The sequence below is a fragment of the Coenobita brevimanus genome, chromosome 68, assembly GCF_032717465.1.
Source record: "Coenobita brevimanus isolate Jiangsu-jjx chromosome 68, ASM3271746v2, whole genome shotgun sequence".
NCBI classification, from domain to species: domain Eukaryota; kingdom Metazoa; phylum Arthropoda; class Malacostraca; order Decapoda; family Coenobitidae; genus Coenobita; species Coenobita brevimanus.
Window position 1 is genome coordinate 21,285,509 of NC_137021.1, and position 22,121 is coordinate 21,307,629.

A 22,121-nucleotide genomic window follows, 5' to 3' on the forward strand; every position below is an offset into this window, starting at 1 on the left:
TCGAGGAGTACAATTACTTGGGGCAAATATTAAAACTAACGAAAGTCCATGAGAGCAAAATAAAAAGACCCATTACAATTATTGGATGGAAAGCTTTTGTTAAACATAGAGACATTATGAAAAGTACCTTGCCAATATATATGAAACAAAATGTGTACAATGAATGAATAATTCCAGCTATAATGTACAGTTGTGAGACCGGGAGACTGACCAAATCGATGGAAAATCAACTTATCCGTTCTCAAAGACCAGTGGAAAGGTCAGTGTTGGGAATAACTTAAAGAGACAGGAAAAACCAACACAGGTGAGAGAGCAGACTAAAGTCAAAGACATAATAGAAGTTATAAAACAACAGAAATGGCAGTGGGTAGGTCATGTAACAGGAATGAAAAATATATAACTGACTGACTCCAAAAGATTGTAAGCATAGCAGAAAAAGACCAGACAGGAGGTGGTGACATGAAAAAGAGTAGTTTGCAGGCAAAATGTGACAGAAATTGGCTCAGGCAAGGAGTTCGTGGAGAAGGCTGGGGGAAACCTTTGTTCAGCAGTGGACTCACAATGGCAAATGTTGAAAATGGATGATTATATATCTATGTCTATCTATCTATCTATCTATCTATCTATCTATCTATATATATATATATATATATATATCTATCTATATATATATATATATATATATATATATATATATATATATATATATATATATACAGAGAGAGAGAGAGAGAGGGAGAGAGAGATTTATACCGTACATCAATATCACAATGGCTGATGATGAAAATGGATGATTTATATATATATATATATATATATATATATATATATATATATATATATATATATATATATTATATATATATATATATATATATATATAGACAGAGAGAGAGAGAGAGAGAAAGAGATTTTATATATATATATATATATATATATATATATATATATGTGTGTGTGTGTGTGTGTGTGTGTTATATATATCTCTCATCTCATCTCATCAGCCGTTTGAGTGTCCACTGCAGGACCGGCCCGTCCCTACCGAGGTGGGGACGATACAGCCAATGTATCTCTACCAAGTGGCTTAGGCTGTCTAGTAGAGATTGTATGTAGGGTGAGAAGTGCTTGTGAGTGTAATTGTAGTGCTGGAGTGGCTCTGGATGTGTGTCTAGTCTGTGAACTGAGTGTCATCGGCCCACGTAAGCTGACTGGGTCCAAGCATACTTTATAATATGCGACACTGGTTCAACCACAGCACCCCTTATGTCCGCCAATGTAGTACGTGGCCTGAAGAACGCTCCCAAAGTTTATTACTCGGGCGGGGCGTGAACTCTCGTTCTTCAGTGTGCGAAAATGCACACTTTACCAGTGTACCACAGAGGCTCCATGTTATATATATATATACTGTATATATATATATATATTACTGTATATATATATATATATGGAGCCTCTGTGGTACAGTCGTAGAATGTGCATTTCGTACACGGGTGAGCCAGGGTTCGCGCCCCGCCAGGATAATAAACTTTGGGAGTGTTCATCCGGCCACATACTGTGTTGGCGGACAGAAGGGGTGCTGTGGTTGAACCAGTGTCACTTACTATATAGTATGCTTGCACCCAGTCGGCTTGCTTGGGCCGATGACACTTGGTTCACAGACTACACACACATCCAAAGCCATTCGAACACTACAGTACAGTTACACTTACAAGCACTTCTCACCCTATATACAATCTCTGCCAGACAGCCTAAGCCACTTGGTAGAGATACATTGGCTGTATCGTCCCAACTTCGGTCGGGATAGGCCGGTCCTGCAGTGGATACTCAAACGGCTGATGATGATATATATATATATATATATAAACATACGTGTGTGTTTGTGTGCGTGGGGGAGGGAGGGATCTCCACGTTAATTTATGGAAGAGAAGCTCGGACTCTTTTGGAAGGACATATGTCATGACTAGAGAGAGTGGAAGTGAACTAAGACAAGCATGTGGATTCACATGCAGTGAAAGATAGACGGACAATCAACATAGTGAAGGAGCGCCTTAACCCCTATCCACTGGGTAACGTCTATACAGTTCACAGTCGGGATGATACATGGCTACCTGATGGTGGCTGTACCCGGAAGTGTCTTCCCGTCACCATTTGAACAGGCCACCGTTTCATCTTGCCATCAGACGGTAGGGAGGGATTCCCTCCATAGCACACAGGTGAGAGTCAGTCTGGCCCGTGCTTTTGCCAGGTGTACGATGATGTCTTTAGGTTCATATCTGTCTAATTCTGTCCAAGCCGCCTTTAGCCAATTGCATCATCCACCCCTGCCAAGCCTCATTCCAAGGATACAAGAAAAGGGCTAAGTAATAGTGCCACTAGGCATGCCATGGATGAAACAGTGTCTTATTTAGCTAGTAGTAGAGAAGTTATCACGTTGAGAGCAAAGCCATAGTCGGCGCCGTGGGCAGACGCACGAACACGTCCTGCTGTCGCCCGAAAATTAGCTCTCCTCACGCCATTTGCTCATCAGCGCAACGGACTAGAGACCTGGTGATACTTTTTCACTCGCAAGAGGAAGAGTTGGTGAGTAAATGCCGTTAAATCTTTTCCCTAAGTGCTGTAGTTTCCGAGATTTTAAGGCTTAAAACAAGCAATTTTCAGCCGTTTTCGGGAAATTGCCCATAGAGAGGTGGCGACTGCATTAAATATAGTCCAGGTCGGAGGAGTTAATTTTGAGGAAGGTGTGTGTGCTTGAAAATATCTTAAGTGCCTTGATATGGTTTGGCAATATGGGGAGACTGGAGAATGAGAGTGTGCAAAAAAGTGTGACAGAGGTGGAAGGAAGAGGAGGTCAAAGATTAAACTGAGGGATGGAGTGGCGAGATATACTGGGGAGGGTGTTCTGAGTTCGAGAGAGGGAACCTTATGGCGAACGACAGTATGATACAGAGGCGATTCGTTTGTGGCCACCCCATCCTGGATCAACGTCTATGGCTATAGATAATCAGGTAGACTGATTGACGGAAAGAGCACTGCCCTTTCCGCTGTTCATACTGTTTAACAAGACTGTACAAGGTTATAAAAAAAAAAAAAATACCGTTTCTCAGTCTAAGTAGGTTAAATAATATGCAGCATAAGTGGATATGGAAGTTGTGTAGATTGGCTTGGGAAGAGGGAAGGGTTCCAGAGGACTGGAAATCAGGTATAATTGTTCCTTTATACAAAGGAAAAGGTGAGAGAGAAGTATGTGGTAACCATAGGGGTATTTGCCTTCTTAGTGTGACTGGTAAAATATATGGTAGAATACTCATTGATAGGGTTAGGCATATGACAGAGGAGCTAGTTGGAGAAGAACAAGGGGGATTTAGGAAAGGAAAAGGGTGTGTAGATCAGATATTTGTTCTAAGATGTTTAGTGGAGAAGTATCTAGAGAAGGGAAGGAAAGTGTGTGCTGCCTTCATGGACCTGGAGAAAGCTTATGACAGAATAGATAGGCAAGGTATGTGGAAGGTATTAAGAATATATGGAGTGGAGGGGAAATTGTTGAGTGCTGTGAAGAGTATGTACGAGGGAGCTAGGGTTACGGTGCAAGTGGATGGTGAACTGAGTGAGTTCTTTGATCTCAGTGTGGGACTGAAACAGGGTTGTGTGATGTCTCCATGGCTTGTTAATATATACATGGATGGGGTTGTAAAGGAGGTGCAGGGTAGGGCAGTGGATGTGGGGGTGGCTCTAATGAATGAGGGTGAGATTTGGAAGCTTCCGGTGTTGCTGTTTGCTGATGATACAGTACTTTTGAGTGAAGATGAATGGGAGTTGCAAGGTTTGGTGAATGAATTTGGGACAGTGTGTAGGAGGAGGAATCTGAAAGTTAAACAAAAGTAAAGTTATGGTGTTTGAGAGGAATGAAGTCACGGAGTGTGCAGTGAGGTTGGATGGTGAGGATATGGAGAATGTGAGTGGATTCAAGTACTTGGGTAGTGTGATGAGTAAGGATGGAACTTTGGGGGATGAAGTGCGTGAAAGGGTACAGCAGGGAAGGAAGGTTGTTGGTACACTGAAAGCAGTGATGAGAAATAGGGAGATGAGTATGGAAGCTAAGAAGTTATTGCATGATAGTATTGTGATCCCTACCCTGACGTATGGAAGCGAGGCATGGACCTTGCAAGAGGGGAACAAGTCAAGAGTGAGAGCAGTGGAAATGAGTTACTTGAGAGGAGCATGTGGAGTGACGTGGAGGGACAGGTTGACGAATGAAGAAGTGAAGGAACGATGTGGGGTGGATGTGGATGTGGTTGAGAAGATTAGGAGAAATACACTGAGGTGGTTTGGACATGTGAAGAGAATGGAGAATGAAAGACTGACTAAGAGGGTGTATGTAGGTGAGGTGGAGGGAGGGAGAGGGAGAGGTAGACCGAGGATGAGGTGGAGGGATGGAGTTGAGAGGTATATGAGGGGGGGGGGTGAGTTGGGGGGAGGGTAGTCAAATGGTGGGTGACAGAGCGACTTGGAGGCGTTTTGTGTGCGGCCACCCTTTGCGGGATTAGGGCGTCGGGCTATACGAATAGAATAGAAGAGGATAGAATAATAAGGTGGAATCATGAATGAGTTCTCTTTGGTAAATGAAATGAAACTGAAAACACGTGTAGTGTATGCTGCAATCAAGTCGCCTTGTTAGTTTCCAGACAACTTGATTCTGAAATAAACAGTCCACCACTTTTATGAAATGGGCAAAATATGTTTCCAATTTTGCACCAATACGTTGCCAATTCTTTTCCATTTTTTTTTTTTTTTTTTTTTTTTTTTTTAGTGCAGCTGATGCTTATAGTTGTTACTGTCAAGGCATCCGTGACCGATGATATTTTGTACAGTTAGGTCAGCTGTGTCCTTGGAGTACATTTTGTGTACATAAGCTCCGTAGTGTCTGAGGGAGCTGTATCTCTCTCTCTCTCTCTCTCTCTCTCTCTCTTGATATTTGCATATAACAATCAGTAACAATACTCCCATATTCACTATTCTCTCGTCTTCACACCAGGACCTCTGGTACCTATGGGTGGCAGCAAATCAGCAGACCTTCAGTTGTTGGTACCGCTAAGCCAGATAATGAAGGGGCCGGTCACTATCCAGCAGGACGACCCTCGGCTCATTCAGGTATTGTTGTCCAACTTTTGTTCGGTGGTGGACAAATTTAAGACAATTGAGTATTGTAGACTTGAAGACAACGTGATGAAAGCCGTAGCAACTATAAAATACTCAAGGCAATGGCCAGCAGTGATGCTGAAGTAGTGTAGTTACAGCGTATGATGCTGTACAGGTACATTATTATATTTGACTGAGCATATAGTGAGTTCGCAGTCTGCTGTAAGAAACAGTAATTAAGAATAATAACATAGGCAAAAGTACGCTGTTGCAACCTTCCACCTGACCAGGCACATACTCCCCATCTCTTTGCCGACCTAACCAAGTACATAACGGCCCTCACCCCCCCTCCCCACACACACATATCTTTTCTTTTAAAGGTGGATGTAAGGAGAACGCCTTGAGGACACATAGCTTGGGCCCTTCAGATTCGTTCGGTAGGTTGCACTGAAATCCCTTGATTTTTTTTTTTTTTTTACTTTTTCATTATTTGATTTAAAAAAAAAAGCTACGTACGACTAAGAATTCTACCTACCAAAAGGTACCAGTTCAATATAAGATACATAACTTTGTGAAATTTCATGACTCTATAGTGAATACTTTCTGAGTTCTGGCCTATGAACACAATCTCTACACCTAGCCAGCCGCCCCGCCGCCCAACTCTACGGACGGACACCTATTGATCCCAGTGATAACAACACCCTCTTCTGACTTTGTCAGGTGGGGGGTAGTAATGCTTAGCAACTACATATATGGAGTGAGAGAGTGTTGAAACAGATATAGGTGTAAGCACATTTAAAATCACAGGGTTTCCAGGAGAACATTCCACTATGAGAGGCAGATCAAAATGACCAATAGGGGATCAGAGATCGTGCAGGGTATGGAGAATTTTCATCCTTCATTTGTTCTATGGAGACCGCAGCTAGAGCAACCTTCGTGAGAGCAGGCAGAAGCATTAGTGAGGAAGCTCGGTTATAGTCCAGTAACCGGGCTAATGTATGGCCCGGCCTTCACTACAGGTGAAGGATATCTTAAAACGAACGAACTCCACACGAAGACAATTATTATTATTTTTTTTTTTATGGTGGGGGAATAATTTGTAATACAATGGAACAATAAAATTTATAACATAATCTTGTTCACGAAGGGCAGTTATATTTACTTTGATTATAGAACAAGTTCTTAAATATACACACCGATTGGTACAAAATGTTTTTGGTTTATAAAACCCCAGTGTGCCTCTTTTTCTGTACTCTAACCAAAATCAGATCCTTTAACTTTCCAAATTGACACCAACGTCACTCTCCGAGATACAGCTTCCCAGTGTTTTTTTTCCCCTAAATGTAAAGGAGAAATCGCAAGAGTGAGGGCTTGCAAAATTTGTCCCTACCAAAGATTTTTATGAAAAAGATACCCAAATACAAAATTCATTCATATGTAGGGTCTGCATCGAAACCATTCACTAGTAAAAACAGAGGGCCTGGAAAGGTGTAATAACTTAGAGGGAGTGCATTATTAAGGTAGGAAAAAAAAAAAAAAACAGTATACAAAAGTTTATTAGTGGACAAAATTTAAGTACCCTCACAAGGCATGCCACAACATTCTTTAGTTAAGTATTATGTTTTCTTTATTATTTGTTTACAATCACTAGCAAAACAATGATAACAGCCATTATTTCTATAAATGCTGTATAATACCAATGATCAACGTCCCTGAAAAGTTTTTAAAAGAGTTGAACGTGAAAGATATTTTACAGGATTATTTAGTAAATGAGTAGAATATAAAATATTTATGATAATCAGCTTGATGATGGTTTTTATATTCATGAGAAGCAAATAATTTGCCACGCTAGTCCCACACCAAGTATCGTTTGAGCCTTGCCGTGTGCAACGCATTCTGTATGCGATGGTCTAAAGCAGTAGTTCTTAACCCAGAGCCCATGGACCAATAGTCGCCCATGACTTGCCTCCTAGTGGCCGAAAGAAGGATGAAATGTCAGGACCGGAGCCAGGATATCTGGAAAACAAAAAGGAAGAAAATATAAAGGGAGGGGGGCAGGTGCATGATTCCTAGCGGAATTATCCTGTGTTTGAAATCATGTTGACCCACCTCCAGGTTCGTTAAACGTTGCTACAGAATACCTTCCTTTATTTAAGTGAGTCTGTGAATACTTTTATGTAATATATGTGCCCAAATATGAAAATAACGTGTGTGTGTGTGTGTGTGTGTGTGTGTGTGTGTGTGTGTGTGTGTGTGTGTGTGTGTGTGTGTGTGTGTGTGTGTGTGTGTGTGTGTGCGTCCCCCTGTGGAGGGTTGTACAATCTGGCTGCACTATGGGGTAGTACTACTACTCTGCGGCCACGTTGTGTTAGGAAGAATTCGTGGGGTGAGGGGACTAGGGGCACCCCTCCTCTGTTTTTTAGTTCTTACAGTAAGACAGGGAATAGAATGGGGTGGGAGATTGAGTTATTCCCGTACCTTAAAGACTGGGTCTATGAATGTGCGTGGATGTAGTACGACTGAGGCTAAAAGGGAGGAGATTGGGAGAATGTTTGTGAAAAGAAAGTAGGATGTGTTAGCTTTCAGTGAAACAAAGATGAAAGGGAAAGGTGAGTCTAAGTTTGGAAGTGTGAATGGCAGATTGTCAGGTGTTGATAGAAGAAGGGCGAGAAGTGTGGTCTTGTTAGTGAGGCCGGAAGAGCAGCAGTTTGTAATTGAATGGAAGGAGGTGTCATCGAGACTGATGTGGCTGAAAGCGAAATTTTGACGTGAGTTGTGGGTATTAATGAGTGCATATGGGCCTGGTAGTGAAAGGGATGCAGAAGAGAGGGAGTCTTTCTGGAATGATGTTGATGAGTGTCTGCAGAGTTTTGGATCGAAATGTGAATGTGGTAATGATGGGAGATCAGAATGCTAGAGTGGGAAATGTAACAGCTGAAGGTGTAGTTGGTATGTACGGTGTGCCTGGAAGAAATGAAAATGGGGAATGAATAATGTGGGGGAGGGGGTGTTGAGCGAAATATAATGACTGAAAATTCCTTGTTTGAGAAGAAAGATATTTATAAGTATACATGAGTGACACAGGAGGGTGGAAGGGTTGCTGACAGAGCATTGATGGACTGTGTGGTTGTGTCCAGGAATGTAATAGGGAGATGGTTGGATGTGAGAGTTCTGAGAGGGGAGGGTAGAGGTATCTCTGACCACTACCTGGTGGAGGGAAAGTTGAGAATAGGCAAGAGATGGGTGAGAGCTAGGATCCTTAGGTATGGCAGGGAGATTTTGAAAGTGAGTGATTTGGATAAAAGAGAGAAAATGATAGAGAATCAGAAGAAATTGAAAGATGAATGGAACGCAGTGATAGTTCAGGAGAATAGCAATGCGGAGGAGGAATGGCAGTTATTTAAGAGCACTGTGGTGGGGTAAGCGGAAGAGGTGTGTGGTGTGAGATGAGTGAGTGGTGGTGTAAGAAAGGGAAGTGAATGACGGTGCGAGGAAGTAAGTATGGCTGTCGCTGAGAAGAGAGATGCATATGAGGTGTGGCTGCAGAGAAATGATGAGGTGTCATATGAGAGGTATAAGGAAAAGAAGAATAGGGCGAGAAGGGCTGTGCGTGATGCTAAAGTGGCAGCAGATGAGAGGAGGGGTAGGTGGTTGACTGAGAATTTTCAACAGAATAAGAAAATGTTTTGGAAGGAGGTGAAAAGGGTGTGAAAGGGAGAGTCTGGGAAGGAAGAGCGATTAAAAGCAGAAGATGGAAGGATGTTAATTGAGATAGTTACAGTAAGGAAGAGATGGGCAGAGTATTTTGAAAGATTGTCATATGTAGAGGAGGAAAGGGAAGTGAGACTGTGGCAGATAGAAGGATGCAAGGAATAAATGTCTTGTGAGAGCTGAATGATTCTTTGATCACGATGGAGGAAGTGCAGGAGGCAGTAAAGGAGATGAAAACAGGGAATGCTGCAGGTATGCATGGATGTGCTGTGGAATGCTTGAAAGGTGGTGGAGCGACTATTGTTAAGTGGTTAGTAAGACTGTTGAATGTGTGCTTTGTGAGAGGTATGGTGACAATTGACTGCGCAAGTGCTTGTGTGGTTCCTTTGTATAAAGGTAAAGGTGATAAGTATGAATGTACTAGCTTTAGGGGTATAAGTCTGCTGAGTGTTGTAGGTAAGGTGTATGGTAGAATGTTAATTAAGAGTTAGAGAGGGTAAAGAGGGAGTGATTCGTGATGAGCTGTGTGGCTTTAGGAGAGGGAAGGGATGCGTGAATCAGGTGTTTGCTGTGAGACGTGTGTGTGAAAAGCATTAAGCAAAAGGTAAGGACGTTTTGGGCATTCATGGATTTAGAGAAAGCGTATGATAAAATTGATTGGGAGGCTTTGTGGACTCTTAAGATTGTATGAACTTGATGGTAGGTTACTAAAAGGAATGAAAAGTTTTTATGTAAATAGTAGAGCATGTGAAAGAGTAGGAAATACTGTGAGCGATTGGTTTCCTGTGAGAGTGGGGTTGCAGCAGGGATGTGTGATGTCGCCTTGGTTGTTTAATATTTATATGGATAGTGTTGTAAGGGCGGTGAATGCAAGAGTTTTAGGTGGAAGTTTTAGTCTGCTGAATGCTGATGGTAAAGAGTGGAATCTGAATCAGCTGCGTTTGCACATGATACTGCACTGGTGGCTGATTCAGAGGAGAGATTGAAACAGTTGGTAGAGGAGTTTGGAAGGGTGTGTGAAAGGAGGAAATTGCGAGCAAATGAGAAACAAAATAAAGTGATGAAGTGTATGAGGTTGGTAGGTGGTAGGAGGATGAATATAGTTTTGAATGGTGAGTTGGTTGAGAAGGGGTCATATGTTGCTATGGATGGAAGAATAGATGCAGAAGTGAAGTTTAGAATGAATGAAATAGGAAATGTGCTAGGAGGAATGAAAAAAGTGTTCAGATGTCGTTCGCTTAGAATGGGTGTAAAGAGAAAGCTGTATGAGGGTGTTGTGGTGCTGACTGCACTAGAGTTTCATCGTTTCATTTTAAAAGGCTCCAACATGCTTGCATGCGTCGGCCTTGGTCACCTAGTGGCGGCTTTCCATGCTGCACGATCCATTGCAGCCTCCCTGTTTAGTCCCTTAACCCTGAGGTCACACTTTTAATGACCTCGTTCCATGTCTTTCTCGGTCTACCCCTCATAACCCCACCCCCAATATTAACACTTCTCACCTTCCTCACCCAATTATCATCCCCCATCCTCTCCACATGTCCAAACCATCTCAATCTACCTCTCCTCATCACAACACCAATACACTCCAGATCCATCCTACCTCTCAACTCTTCCATCGTAAACCTAGCCCCCCCTAGACCTTGGACGCAGGGACTCATTACACATCCATCTAATCATTGTCATTTCTGCACGTCTGAGTCGACGAATATCCTCCTTCACTGCCCAGGTCTCACTACCATACAGCATTACACTTCTAACACACGCTGCATACAAAGACCCCTTAGCACGTAGGGAGAGTCCACTCAATGTCAGGAGATGCAAGAGCTCCCTGAACTTCTTCCAACCACTTCTCACCCAAGCCACAGAGCTAGCTCCAGCCTCACCTCCATCACATAACATGTCTCCCAAATAACAAAACTCCTCCGCACACTCAAGAGATTCACCAGCAAGTTCAATCCTTTCACGTCTGACAATCTCCACCTGCTCTCCCCGACACGCTGTACACATAAAATCAGCATTATCTCGCAGTCTACCTCTGATACCACTACATCTCTTATGCACCCATTTATCACACACACCGCACAAGACGGAATTACTTCCCACGCCCTTATGGCAAACTGCACATGGCCACTCTCCTTGTCTTTGACAGTACTGCCACCAACCCTAGATATCATCACTTTTGTTTTATCTGCATTTACCCTTAAGCCCTTGTGCCCCATACCATCTCTCCACTTCCTAAACCTTTCCTCCACCTCCCTTTTGCTCTCTGCAATCAACACCAAATCATCAGCATACAACAACGCCCACGGGAGTCCGTTTCTAAAGTCACGTGAAAGGGCTTCAAGTACCATGATAAACAACATGGGACTCAAAAGTGACCCCTGATGCACACCAACATTCACGGAAAACTCATCACTCAAATCTCCATTCACTCTTACCTGGGTGTGAGCACCCACATACATAGCCATAACCACCCTAACCAGCCACTACTCCAAGCCAAGCTTTCTCATTGCCCACTTCACCACATCTCTAGAGACTCCGTCAAAGGCCTTTTCCAAATCAACAAAAACAAAATAAAGATCCCTTGTCCTACCAATATATTTTTCCTGAAGCTGTCAAACAATGAATATAGCATCAGTGGTCCCCCTACCTGGCATATACCCACACTGCATCTCATCAATATTCACTCTTTCTCTAATCATACCTTCTAAAACTCTCTCCATTACCTTCATTACCTGATCTAAAAGCTTTATACCTCCATAATTTCCTCTTTCCAGGGCATCACCCTTCCCTTTATACACATTTACAATTACACTCTTTAGCCAATCATCTGGGACAACACACTCATAAATAATCCTATTTATCAGGTCAGTGACTAACCTCACCCCTATATCGCCTGAGGCCTTCAACATTTCTGCAATCAATCCAGACACACCTGCTGCCTTCCCCACCTTCATCCTGCTTATTGCCTCACTCACAGAAGCAGCATCAATCAAAGCCCAACGGCCAGACACTGGATCTGCTGGCTCCAAACCTTCCCTGTCCCAGTCAAACTCCTCATTCAACAACCGGTTATAATGCTCTTTCCATGCATCTCACTGTTCACCACTACCCTTCCTTCATCATTCTTCACACACTGCTCACCTATAATATCCCAATTATCCCTCTTCACCTGACCTGCCACCCTAAATATCATATTTTTCCCTTCCCCATGATTTAGGTTATCTAGTAAAAGTCTCTGTGACTCAGACTTTGCCCTGTATACCTCTCTTCTAGCCTTACGCTTGGCAGCCAAATATTCCTCTTTGCTACCACCCTTCTTCCATTCCCGGAAAAGCCTTCTTTTCTCCTTAACTGCAGCTTCTACACCCTCATCCCACCACCAAGTTACTTTATGTCTTGGTGGTCCTCTTGTCCAACCGCATGTTACATCAGTAACTCTCAAGAGATTGTTCTTGAGGGCTCTGTACTGTTCATTAACCCCCCACATCCTGACGTTTTCTGGGCAGTGGTACGCCCGTCCCGACATTTTTGAACCTTTTTTTTTCGGCTCAAACATTCGCTTTTGGTGAGAAACATCGAAAATTCATAGAGAAATCGCTCACCTGAGGTTTAAAATACTCGATCCAGGTAGGAGTACCTCCTTACCTTACAGGGTTTTCTATCAGGCTGGCTCCAAAGAAAACGAGTTCTATGGGAGGATAACTATTCCACACCACTCATAAACGGTGTTTATTTATTTGGTACGAATTTATATGTAGTACGAGAGTATATTGGTTTTCAAATGGTAATATAGGCATTATAAACATTGTTTCACTCACTAACTCATCACCATTCCTGACCTTTTTTTGCCACATTACCTGATCATCATTTCTGACTGTTTCTTCCTCTAATGTTTGTCCTCCACATTGTCATTGATTGGGGAATCACTCTGGCCCTGAATTTCGTACCGTGGCATGACATGGCTTTACTGGCCAGGTCACTGATAACAGGTGAATTGCTGAGAAAAGGGCATGCAAGGGGGAGAGGAGGTCATGCTGGGTAAGGCATTGTCCCTGCCTGCCATCTTGTACAGGAAGGTGTCCTGTGTATACGTGCCAGAAATCACTCACGAAAATTGAAAATTGTGCAAATTAAATTGAAAATTGTGCAAATTAGGGACCTTGCAATGTTGCCGCGTTAATTTACGTCTCCGGGATATGAGTGCACATCATGTGAGGACGTGAATTCACGTCTCTGGGACGGGGCGGGTTAATGCCTCTGTCTACAGCTCCCTGTTCAGCCACCACTCTCCTCAACTCTCTATAGAAGGCATCCCTTACTACTTGTTTTTTCAGCTTCCATATATTCCTCCTAGGTACATAAGTCCTCTTTTTCATCAATCGTTCTTTAAGCACCATATCACAAATCAATAGTTTGTGCTGCTGCACACACTCTTCACTTCCTATAACTTTAACATCCCTTATTAACCTCCTATCGGCCCTCCTAACCAGAAAATAATCTATCTGACTGCTGTTTCCCCCCAGACTCATACGTAATTAACCTACTCTCTCTTTTCCTAAAATATGTGTTGCACACAATCATGTCCGTTGCCTCCCCAAACTCGAGTATCCTTTCCCCTTCTGCATTCCTTATACCATACGCACATTCCCCATGTACTCCTTCATAACCTTGTGCTGCTTCACCTACATGACCATTTAAGTCCCCTCCCAAAACCACTATCTCATCATCCCGCATACCACCCACTACACGTATTAAATCATCCCAAAACCTATCTTTCTCTGCTTCATCCAATCCTGCCTGTGGAGTATATGCCGATATAATCACAGCTATCCTTCTACCGAACAGAATTTTCACTACCAATATCCTATCGCATACTCTCATATCTATCTGTCTATCTATATACCTAGGCTGCTTCCCCCAAGGAAAGGGAGGTAGCCGAGACAGGACGACTCACTCTCCATTTACTCATCCATTCAAACACATTCATTCGCATCTTAGCTCCAAAGGGGAGAACGGACAGATCCTCACCGCATCACACCTCACAAGGGTCAACTGCGCAATGCAATCAGTGACATCCGCAGCAGGGCCCGACAGCAGAACTGGTTTACCCCTGCCACATCATAACAGACCCATCCCCTTACCCGCACCTGACCTGACTAGCTGATCAGACTCTCATAGCATTCATAAAATATTCCACCCATTTCTCTGCAACTATCACACCAACACCTCCATATCCGTCTGTCCCCCCCCTGCCAAAACAACTTATGGCAACAGTCCTTCCCAACAATCTTTCTGGCTGATCCACCCCTGTACCAGACTTCCTGCAAACACGCCACATCCATCCACCTCCTACTGAATGCCTCAACGACTTCCCCTGCTCTCCCCCTCAAACTTCCCACATTCCATGAACCCACCTTCATCCCGCTGGGTGATTTATTGTCCTCAGGCTTGCTCTGAAACTTATTCTTGGGTTTTGTCATATTCCATATTAATAAAGGGGGATAGACATACAACAGGCCTCACTCACTGCACAGTCCCAGGTCCAGGGAATGGATCTGGGACCCCTAGCCCACCAGCTTACCAGTGGTTGTGGTAGTGGCCTCGGGGCACCCTGCCAGGACAGCTGCAGGGACACCCTCCAAGCATGCCTTGGCACTGCAACTATCCCACCATTATACACCCATTGATAGGGCAGCCTCCTGGGGCGCTACTCCCAGGTTTGGGCCCCTCCCTATTGGGCGGAAGTGGCAGCCTGGGAACCGCAATGCCCTGTACCCTCTAGCACAGGCCCGAGCCCCATCTCGCCCTGGACCCACGATCTATGCCGGCGGAACCCCCATCATGCCTCCCCCCAGAAGTCTGCCACTAGGTAGCGGGGGCAAAGTTTTCTGGCCGCATGCCCTTGCTGGCGCCAACCCCTGTAACGTAGTGGGATACGTTGTGTGAAATGTACAGTGCATGTGGTGTAGTGCATATGATAGTTAGAGGAAATGTTTGGGAAAATATGGTGGTCTACTCTCCATGTTACTGTCACACTGAAAAGGTCAGCAAAGGGGGATGGTTAGATAGCTAGTGACACAGGAGCTCCAGCTCTCCCATCAACAGCATTCCCATTCCCCTCGGGAGTATCACCCTGTTCGGCCCGTGCTACGACCTCCTCCTGGGGCTGAAACGTGGAATACGAATATGGGTGTAGCAGAGAGGAAAAGTTTGAATGTAATGGAGATGAGGTGTCTGAAGAGTATGTGTGGAGTGATGCATATGGATCGAGTGAGAAATGATGAAGTGCGAAGGAGAATGGGCGTTGTGTGGGAGATGGCTGATCTAGTTGAGCAGAGGGTGTTGTGATGGTTTGGGCATACTGAGAGAATGGATGAAAAGTGATTGGTCTAAAAGATAACTGGATCTGATGTGAGAGGTGTAAGGCTGAGAGAAAGACCATGGGCAGGTTGGATGGACAGAGTGAAGAGAGCACTGGATGTGAGAGGGATGTCTTTTGAACAAGGAAGAGTGGCTATATGTGATAGGAATGATTGGAGGGAAACTGTGCATGAATAAATGATGACACAGCCCTGAGAGGATATTCTCCCGTATTTGGTCTATTGAGTTGATCAGGTCAGGTGCGAGTAAGGGGATGGGTCCATTATGATGTGGCAGGGGTAAACCAGCTTTGCTGTCGGGCCCTGATGCGGATGTTGCTGATTGAACTGTGCTGTCGACCCTCGTGCAGTGTGGTGCGGTGAGGATTTGCCCCCTCTCCCCTTGGGGCTAAGACGCAAAAGAATGTGTGTGTGTGGATGAGTAATTTGGGAGTGTGTCCTCCTGTCTCAGCTACCTCCCTTTCTTTGGAGGAAGCAGCCTAGGTATATAAATAGGCATATATCTGTCAATCCATCTGTGTATATATATATATATATATATATATATATATATATATATATATATATATATATATATATATATATATATATATATATATATATATATCCCATTGGATCCCAGAGCTACTGGACGGGGCACTGTTCCAGGAGGGTCCTAAGCATACCGCCCTCCGCCTATCGGCTCATAGTCGCGAAGCTTATACGAGTAGGTCCCTACCCGGGGGTTCCCTACTTTATTAAGGTTTGAAAATTCCCATTTCTCTCCAATACTGTAGGCACTGGGATCCAATGGGATATATATATATATATATATATATATATATATATATATATATATATATATATATATATATATATATATATATTTGTTTATTTATATTATATCATAAATTTGGAATAGTCTTCCATTAATTATACAGTTAATGCAGTATTACACTAGAGAAAATTTCTGGTAACATTTCGCATGCCGTCAGTGGTCACCCTCGTTCCCTTCTTGCTAACTTTTCTTTCATTCTTGTTGTGTTTGCTCGATTCTTCTTCCCTTTTCCTTCATCCTTCTAGCTTCCGTTCTTGCCTCGGTTTACACTTCCTTCCTTTTCTTTCTCTCTCCATGATAGCCCGGTTTTCTACTCCGGCATCCGTTTAATAGTTAATATCTCTTTCCTGTCTTCTCACCCTTCCTTTCAGTTCATCTCATGTTTATTCTCTTTCCTTGAAAAGATGAAGGTGGATATTAATAGAAAAAATATACTTAGCTCAGGTTTGTTATATGATGAAGATTGTAAATTCGTATAGAAAAACAATTCGCCTCTGCCAACAACCATCACTTTACCTATTTCCATTTTCACTGAGACTTCTTCCTTCAGGAACATGCACGCAACAGAATTTAAAAGCCAATGTTCACCACCTGCTTTGGTGTAGAGCAGCTGCGGCGTCCGCCGAGAGCCGGACCCCTCATATTATATTTTCCCTGCCCTGGTCGTAGGAGGCACCCTGATCTGACTTTGAGAGGTACTGCCTACCACAAGGGGGTGTCGATTCCCTGCGCTGTGAATATACTGTACAGTACCAGTAGGACGGCCCCATATATGTTGATTACCTGCAGTCGACAAATCTGCACGGCCAGGCAGACCGAGGCTAAACAGCAGTAACTACAACTGCTTGTGTTTGCAATATAATGTCTAACTAATGTGTTTGGTAGTGTTGTCCTTCCTCTTACATTTATTGTAGTAGCCTACTAGTAGTAGTTATAACACCAGGCTCATCCGAATGTGAAACCAGTGCACCGTAGACAGAAGGGTGCCCTATTGCTGCAATCCACCGTCCTCCTTTTTGGGGGCAAGAGAAGATGAAAACTATAGCATATCCGGGCAACGAAACCATCCAGTCATGTCGATGCCACCACTGAAAGGTGTCCCTTTGCAGAACCCACTGTTATTAATATAAATGTTTTATGCTACAGGGCGTATTGCATTTTAATTCGTACACTTGCTCTTCGTATGTACCTGATTTTAATAACACAGGAACTGATCTAATTATTTTACTGAACTTCGATGATGTAATGCTATGGTTTTAACTTGATATATCAAATGATGATCACATGAAAAAACGTTCGACTTTTTAAGTTTCTGGCTCTTTAGTTGTGGCTCTGACGATGAAAATAAACAATTCCGAAACTTCAGCCAATGCATAGCCTTACTTACCATGATGTCTGGGTTCTGCCTGGCAATCCTTTTCTTGAGGCTGCAGAGAGACACCTTCATGTGATGTCACTGATATGGCCGGGCGGTGGAACTCCTTAGTTATACAAACGTCCCTCAGCTCACTTTATATCCCCCGAAAAGACCATGGTGGACACCAGGAAAAGGGCGACTTCAGCCTGAAGTCCTGAAGTCCACTGAGTTTACGTCCGGATGAGCATTAGGCTGCAACCACAGTCCTACTACAGTTATCCACTTCGGGCTGCGCGGGATACATGCTCAAAGTCCATGGTTAAAGACAGGTATAGTTTCCGCATGTCTGGACATGACATATATTCATCTTAATTTCCACGATAGTGAAATACTACTGTTTTTACCATATAAAAACCACCGGAGTTTCTGGGTGAATTCACATTCAAAAGGATGAGAGGAATGTAGTTGAGGGGGGGGGGGTACACTTGATTAACAACTAGCTCCATGACTAGCTGATGATCTCGGTCAGTTTCAGTCCTTGGCAATGCAAACATACATTTGCACGCACATTTAATATGGGCCCACATTCTTCCCTTAAGCTGAGCCTTTCAGGCCTCTCAGGTCTCACTGATATCATGAAGATGGTTGGACCAAAAAGTCTACTGACATGTTACACGTATGTAGTTTGTTTCTAGAAATCTCCTCCAGTACCTCACATCTTCCCTTCTGTTACCCGCCATATGCTTTCCATGACCTCACATTTTTCCACAATTATGCCACAAAGGTTTTACTGTATAATGGGGTGCAATCACTACATACAGAGGGGCATCCAGTTAAGTGAATTTCTGGATGACGACACAACCAGCCCATGACAACCGTAGTGCTGTGAAAGGAAGATCGGTCCTGCACAAAACCAAGATGATCTAGCTATGCGACGGGATACACTAGCATAAATAGAAGGAAAGAGGTTTTTAGTATATGAAAAAAATCCTGTATGTTAGAATACCCATTAGCGGTAAAGATTCAGCAGGCTCAACGTGCCACACTCAGTCACGGAATGATGCCCAATACATGGTAGCACACTAGGTAGCACACAGTCCAGAAGTATTTTGTTAAGATTCCTGCTCCTAGTCAGTGGTGGTTCCTGATGTCTATAAAGTGCAGTATGTGGCTTCAAAAAGTTCTCTTCAAGAACAACTGTTCCTTGTAATCCTTAAATGTAGGGAGTGGCACTGTCTTTATAAATAAAATAATTAGTGTCCCTAGTTCACGTAGATTTAACATAAACCGTAGAGCTCCTGCAACTGTGTTGTCTTTTGCGATGCGCAAAACGATGTAGTGGCAACACTATTTTCAGTATTTTATCACCATGCATTATTTAACGCAATAAAGGAAGAGCCAGAAGGGTGGTAGGCCGCAAAAAATGATGTTTTTCCCGGCAAAATTGCACAAAAGAACGTCAGGTAAAAAAAAAAAAAAAAAAAAAAAAAAACATTTTAAGACGCTTCGACACATGGCCCTTGAAAAGATGGAAGTCAAAGACAGATTGAAATGCAGACTGAGGAAGACACTTTTAGATCTGAGTTGTTCCGTTACAAAAATGGTTGAGAGAATCAGTTAACTCTTTCATCAGAGAAAGAGCTAGCCAGAAAAGGGATGGGAATGCATTGCCTGAAAGCACGAACCGCCGTTTTGGAGATAGAATGCAAGCAGACAGCTCGAGGAGGATCACTGAAATTGTGATAGTAGAACGATAAAGATACAACACTGGAGCGTGGAGAAAAAGGTCGAATGGACTCAATAAGATTGTGAGTTGATGAGACAAAAAGCCCCCGACGCCAACCCGTTTAGACGAGCTGCATGTTGTGAACCCCCCATGACACATGAGAGGTGACTATGATCCCTGTACAAAGTCAACAGCTGAGCAGGGATACTGTTTGGAGTTGGTTTAGCACCCCCGACTCTGAAAAGTGGATTTTGCATGGGAGGGAATGTGATCTTTCCATGACAGAACCCGCGAGAATGAAATTCGATGGATATTGAGGGATGATGATGGACTAATTTGTGTATAGCTGAATATTAAGGGAGATTACTGTGAAATATTTCGGCACATTAAAAGGTGTTTGAATTGAGTTATAAATACAATAAGAACTTCAGAGTTTCTTTTACCCTAATACCCACATACAGCTCTTCTCAATAGGGTGGAGGCAAAGGCTTTTAGTCTCATTAACTCTCCTCCTCTTACTGACTCCCTTCAACCTCTGTCTCTTCGCCGCACTGTTGCACTTTATCTCTCTTCTATCGCTACTTTAATGGTCACTGCTCCTCTGAACTGTCTGCTTGCATTCCTCCTCCTCTACGACGGGCGCGTAGCACCCGTCTGGCAGCAAACTCTCATCCCTTTTCTGTCCAAGTCTCTAATGCAAGAGTTAACCGTTACTCCCAGTCTTTCATTTATGCAATAGGTCAACTCTGGAACTGTCTCCCTCTGTCTGTATTTCCTGCTGCCTATGATCTCCAGTCTTTCAAACGCAGTGTGTCCAGGCATCTCAAAATGATCGGATCTTGAATTTGGCTCTCTGTTGTATTTTGTTTTTCTCTTGGAGGGAACTGTTACTGCGGGCTCATGGCCTTTGGTTCCTTCTTCCTCGCATTAAAAAAAAAAAAAAAAAAATCAGAAAAAAAGCTAGGTTATGATTGTTTAAATAACTGCTGTGATGGATGCTTTGGGAATTTTTTTTGAAGCGTGAAAGGTGGAGTCTTGAGAGTACGTGGATGAGTGGGTGTAACATTCCCTTACCGTACCAAACCTTTCATAATTGATATTATCTACCTATTATTGGTAGAAACTAATCATGTTTATCAGTTTTGGAGCAACTGCACTGGCAAACATATGTAGACACAGAGAAAATAACAATGGAGTCAAAACTCTTCATTTACATTCTTACAACTTTGAACATGTGGTAGCCATGACATTTTATTTACCTCCATGACTTGTCTTTTAAGTGATGGTCCTTAACTATGTCCAGATGTCTTCCTCAGCTCTACCCGACGTATCTTCTCTGTTCTTCTTCCCCATGCCTTACCGAGCAAAGCCACACATATACATACAGTAATGACGCAAAAAGACAACCAACTCAAAGAAATCTGTTCAATTATAACCATGGCAGGTGCAGGAATGACGTCATAGCATTCGTTCGAAAAGGCAGATGGGACATAGACGAACATAGGTAAAGATAATAATGCCTTGTGAAACACATTAACTAGAGATAAGAAGCAATACACCTTCCCCTCAGTTTTACGAGTGTGCTGTGATTTAATTCATCATTTAGGCCTATAAATTGGTGGTGCCGTCAATGGTTTGACACGATTTTCTCAGGGTGCCTCCTAATTCCCTCATTATGATTGGTATTGCAAATATTTCTTTTCATTATAACTTTCACTTAGTATTTTCTTCTTTTCGACTTACTCCTTTCTCGTGTATTTTCCTTCCTACTTCTCATATTACTCTTTTGTCATCTTACATGTTTCATTATTTTTCTCTTGTTCACTTCCTTAAATTTTATCCTCACAGTTTTCCATCAATTACTTTACTTCATAAGTTGCCTCCTTTTGTCACTCCTTATTTCACTGTTGTTCATCATTCATTGTTATTTTGCCTCCTCACTTTTCTGTCACTTTTATTTATGCTTTTCTTTTCTGAGCCTTCTTTTCCTTTTCTCCGCTTTCATGACAGTTTGAAGGTGTTGGAGAGAGAAGTTTGTGATGCAAGGCTGCAGGGGCGTCCGCAAGATTATTTGTAAGAGGGGCAAAATAAAAGAAATTATACATATATATTCGGTTATTTCAAAATACACACACTCCAAATAGGCATAGGCATATACTTACATGACTTACATGACTTACATCTAATGCATAGTGACAGAATGCATGAATCAACTCATACTACTCAGTCATCCTTGAACAAGAACTGAAGCCGTCGAGTTCCAAAGGGGGGCAACGGCCCCCCCTTGCCCCCCTCTCCGGACTCCCATGCAAGGATGTTGGAAAAAAAAAAAAAAAGCGTAAAGTTTAGAAATTCTGGAAAAAATATTGTGATTTCGGGAAGCTGATTGGTTATTAAGATGTTGAGAGTCGGAGAATTTGAGATACTGGATGATGCATGCAAATGTAGCTCCTTCACTTATTGTCTCTTTCCAGATAATCCGAGAGAAGTGCCTCTATCCTCCATCAAACAAGTCCTACAACTTGGCCAGGTCGGAGGATGACCCTTCCATGGGACAGTCGCACCAAATTAGACTAATCCTTGGAGAAGAAAAGGTGTATATGTGTGCGTCCTGCTTGATTTGCTTTGTACTTCATGGACTATTTAAGCTATTTACTATAAATGTTTGGGGGGGGGGGAGCACAAGGGTGGGACTGTGTGTTATGCTTATTATGTTTTATGATATGTATTAAGTGTGGTCTTTATGCTCTATATTCTGCTGGTGAAGATACAACATCCTCCTACGCTTGGCAGAGTGGGCATAAAAGTTATGTCACTGTTTTTTTATGTGATGCGTCTTGTGTTGCTTTTTGTTGTGTATGATGAGGACCTTGAACTGTGTGTGTGTGTGTGTGTGTGTGTGTGTGTGTGTGTGTGTGTGTGTGTGTGTGTGTGTGTGTGTGTGTGTGTGTGTGTGTGTGTGTGTGTGTGTGTGTTCTCTTTGTATTGAGT

The 22,121-nt window shown here is 42.9% G+C and overlaps 1 protein-coding gene across 1 annotated transcript in view; it reads left to right on the plus strand.

Moving 5' to 3' along the window:
- LOC145405857 (uncharacterized) overlaps positions 1 to 22,121 on the plus strand; it is a 138,261-nt gene that overhangs the window by 32,293 nt on the left and 83,847 nt on the right. The window contains exon 2 of the mRNA XM_080277112.1: positions 21,605 to 21,724. Coding sequence (XP_080133238.1) covers positions 21,605 to 21,724 — 120 coding nt within the window. The remainder of the gene's footprint in view (positions 1 to 21,604; positions 21,725 to 22,121) is intronic.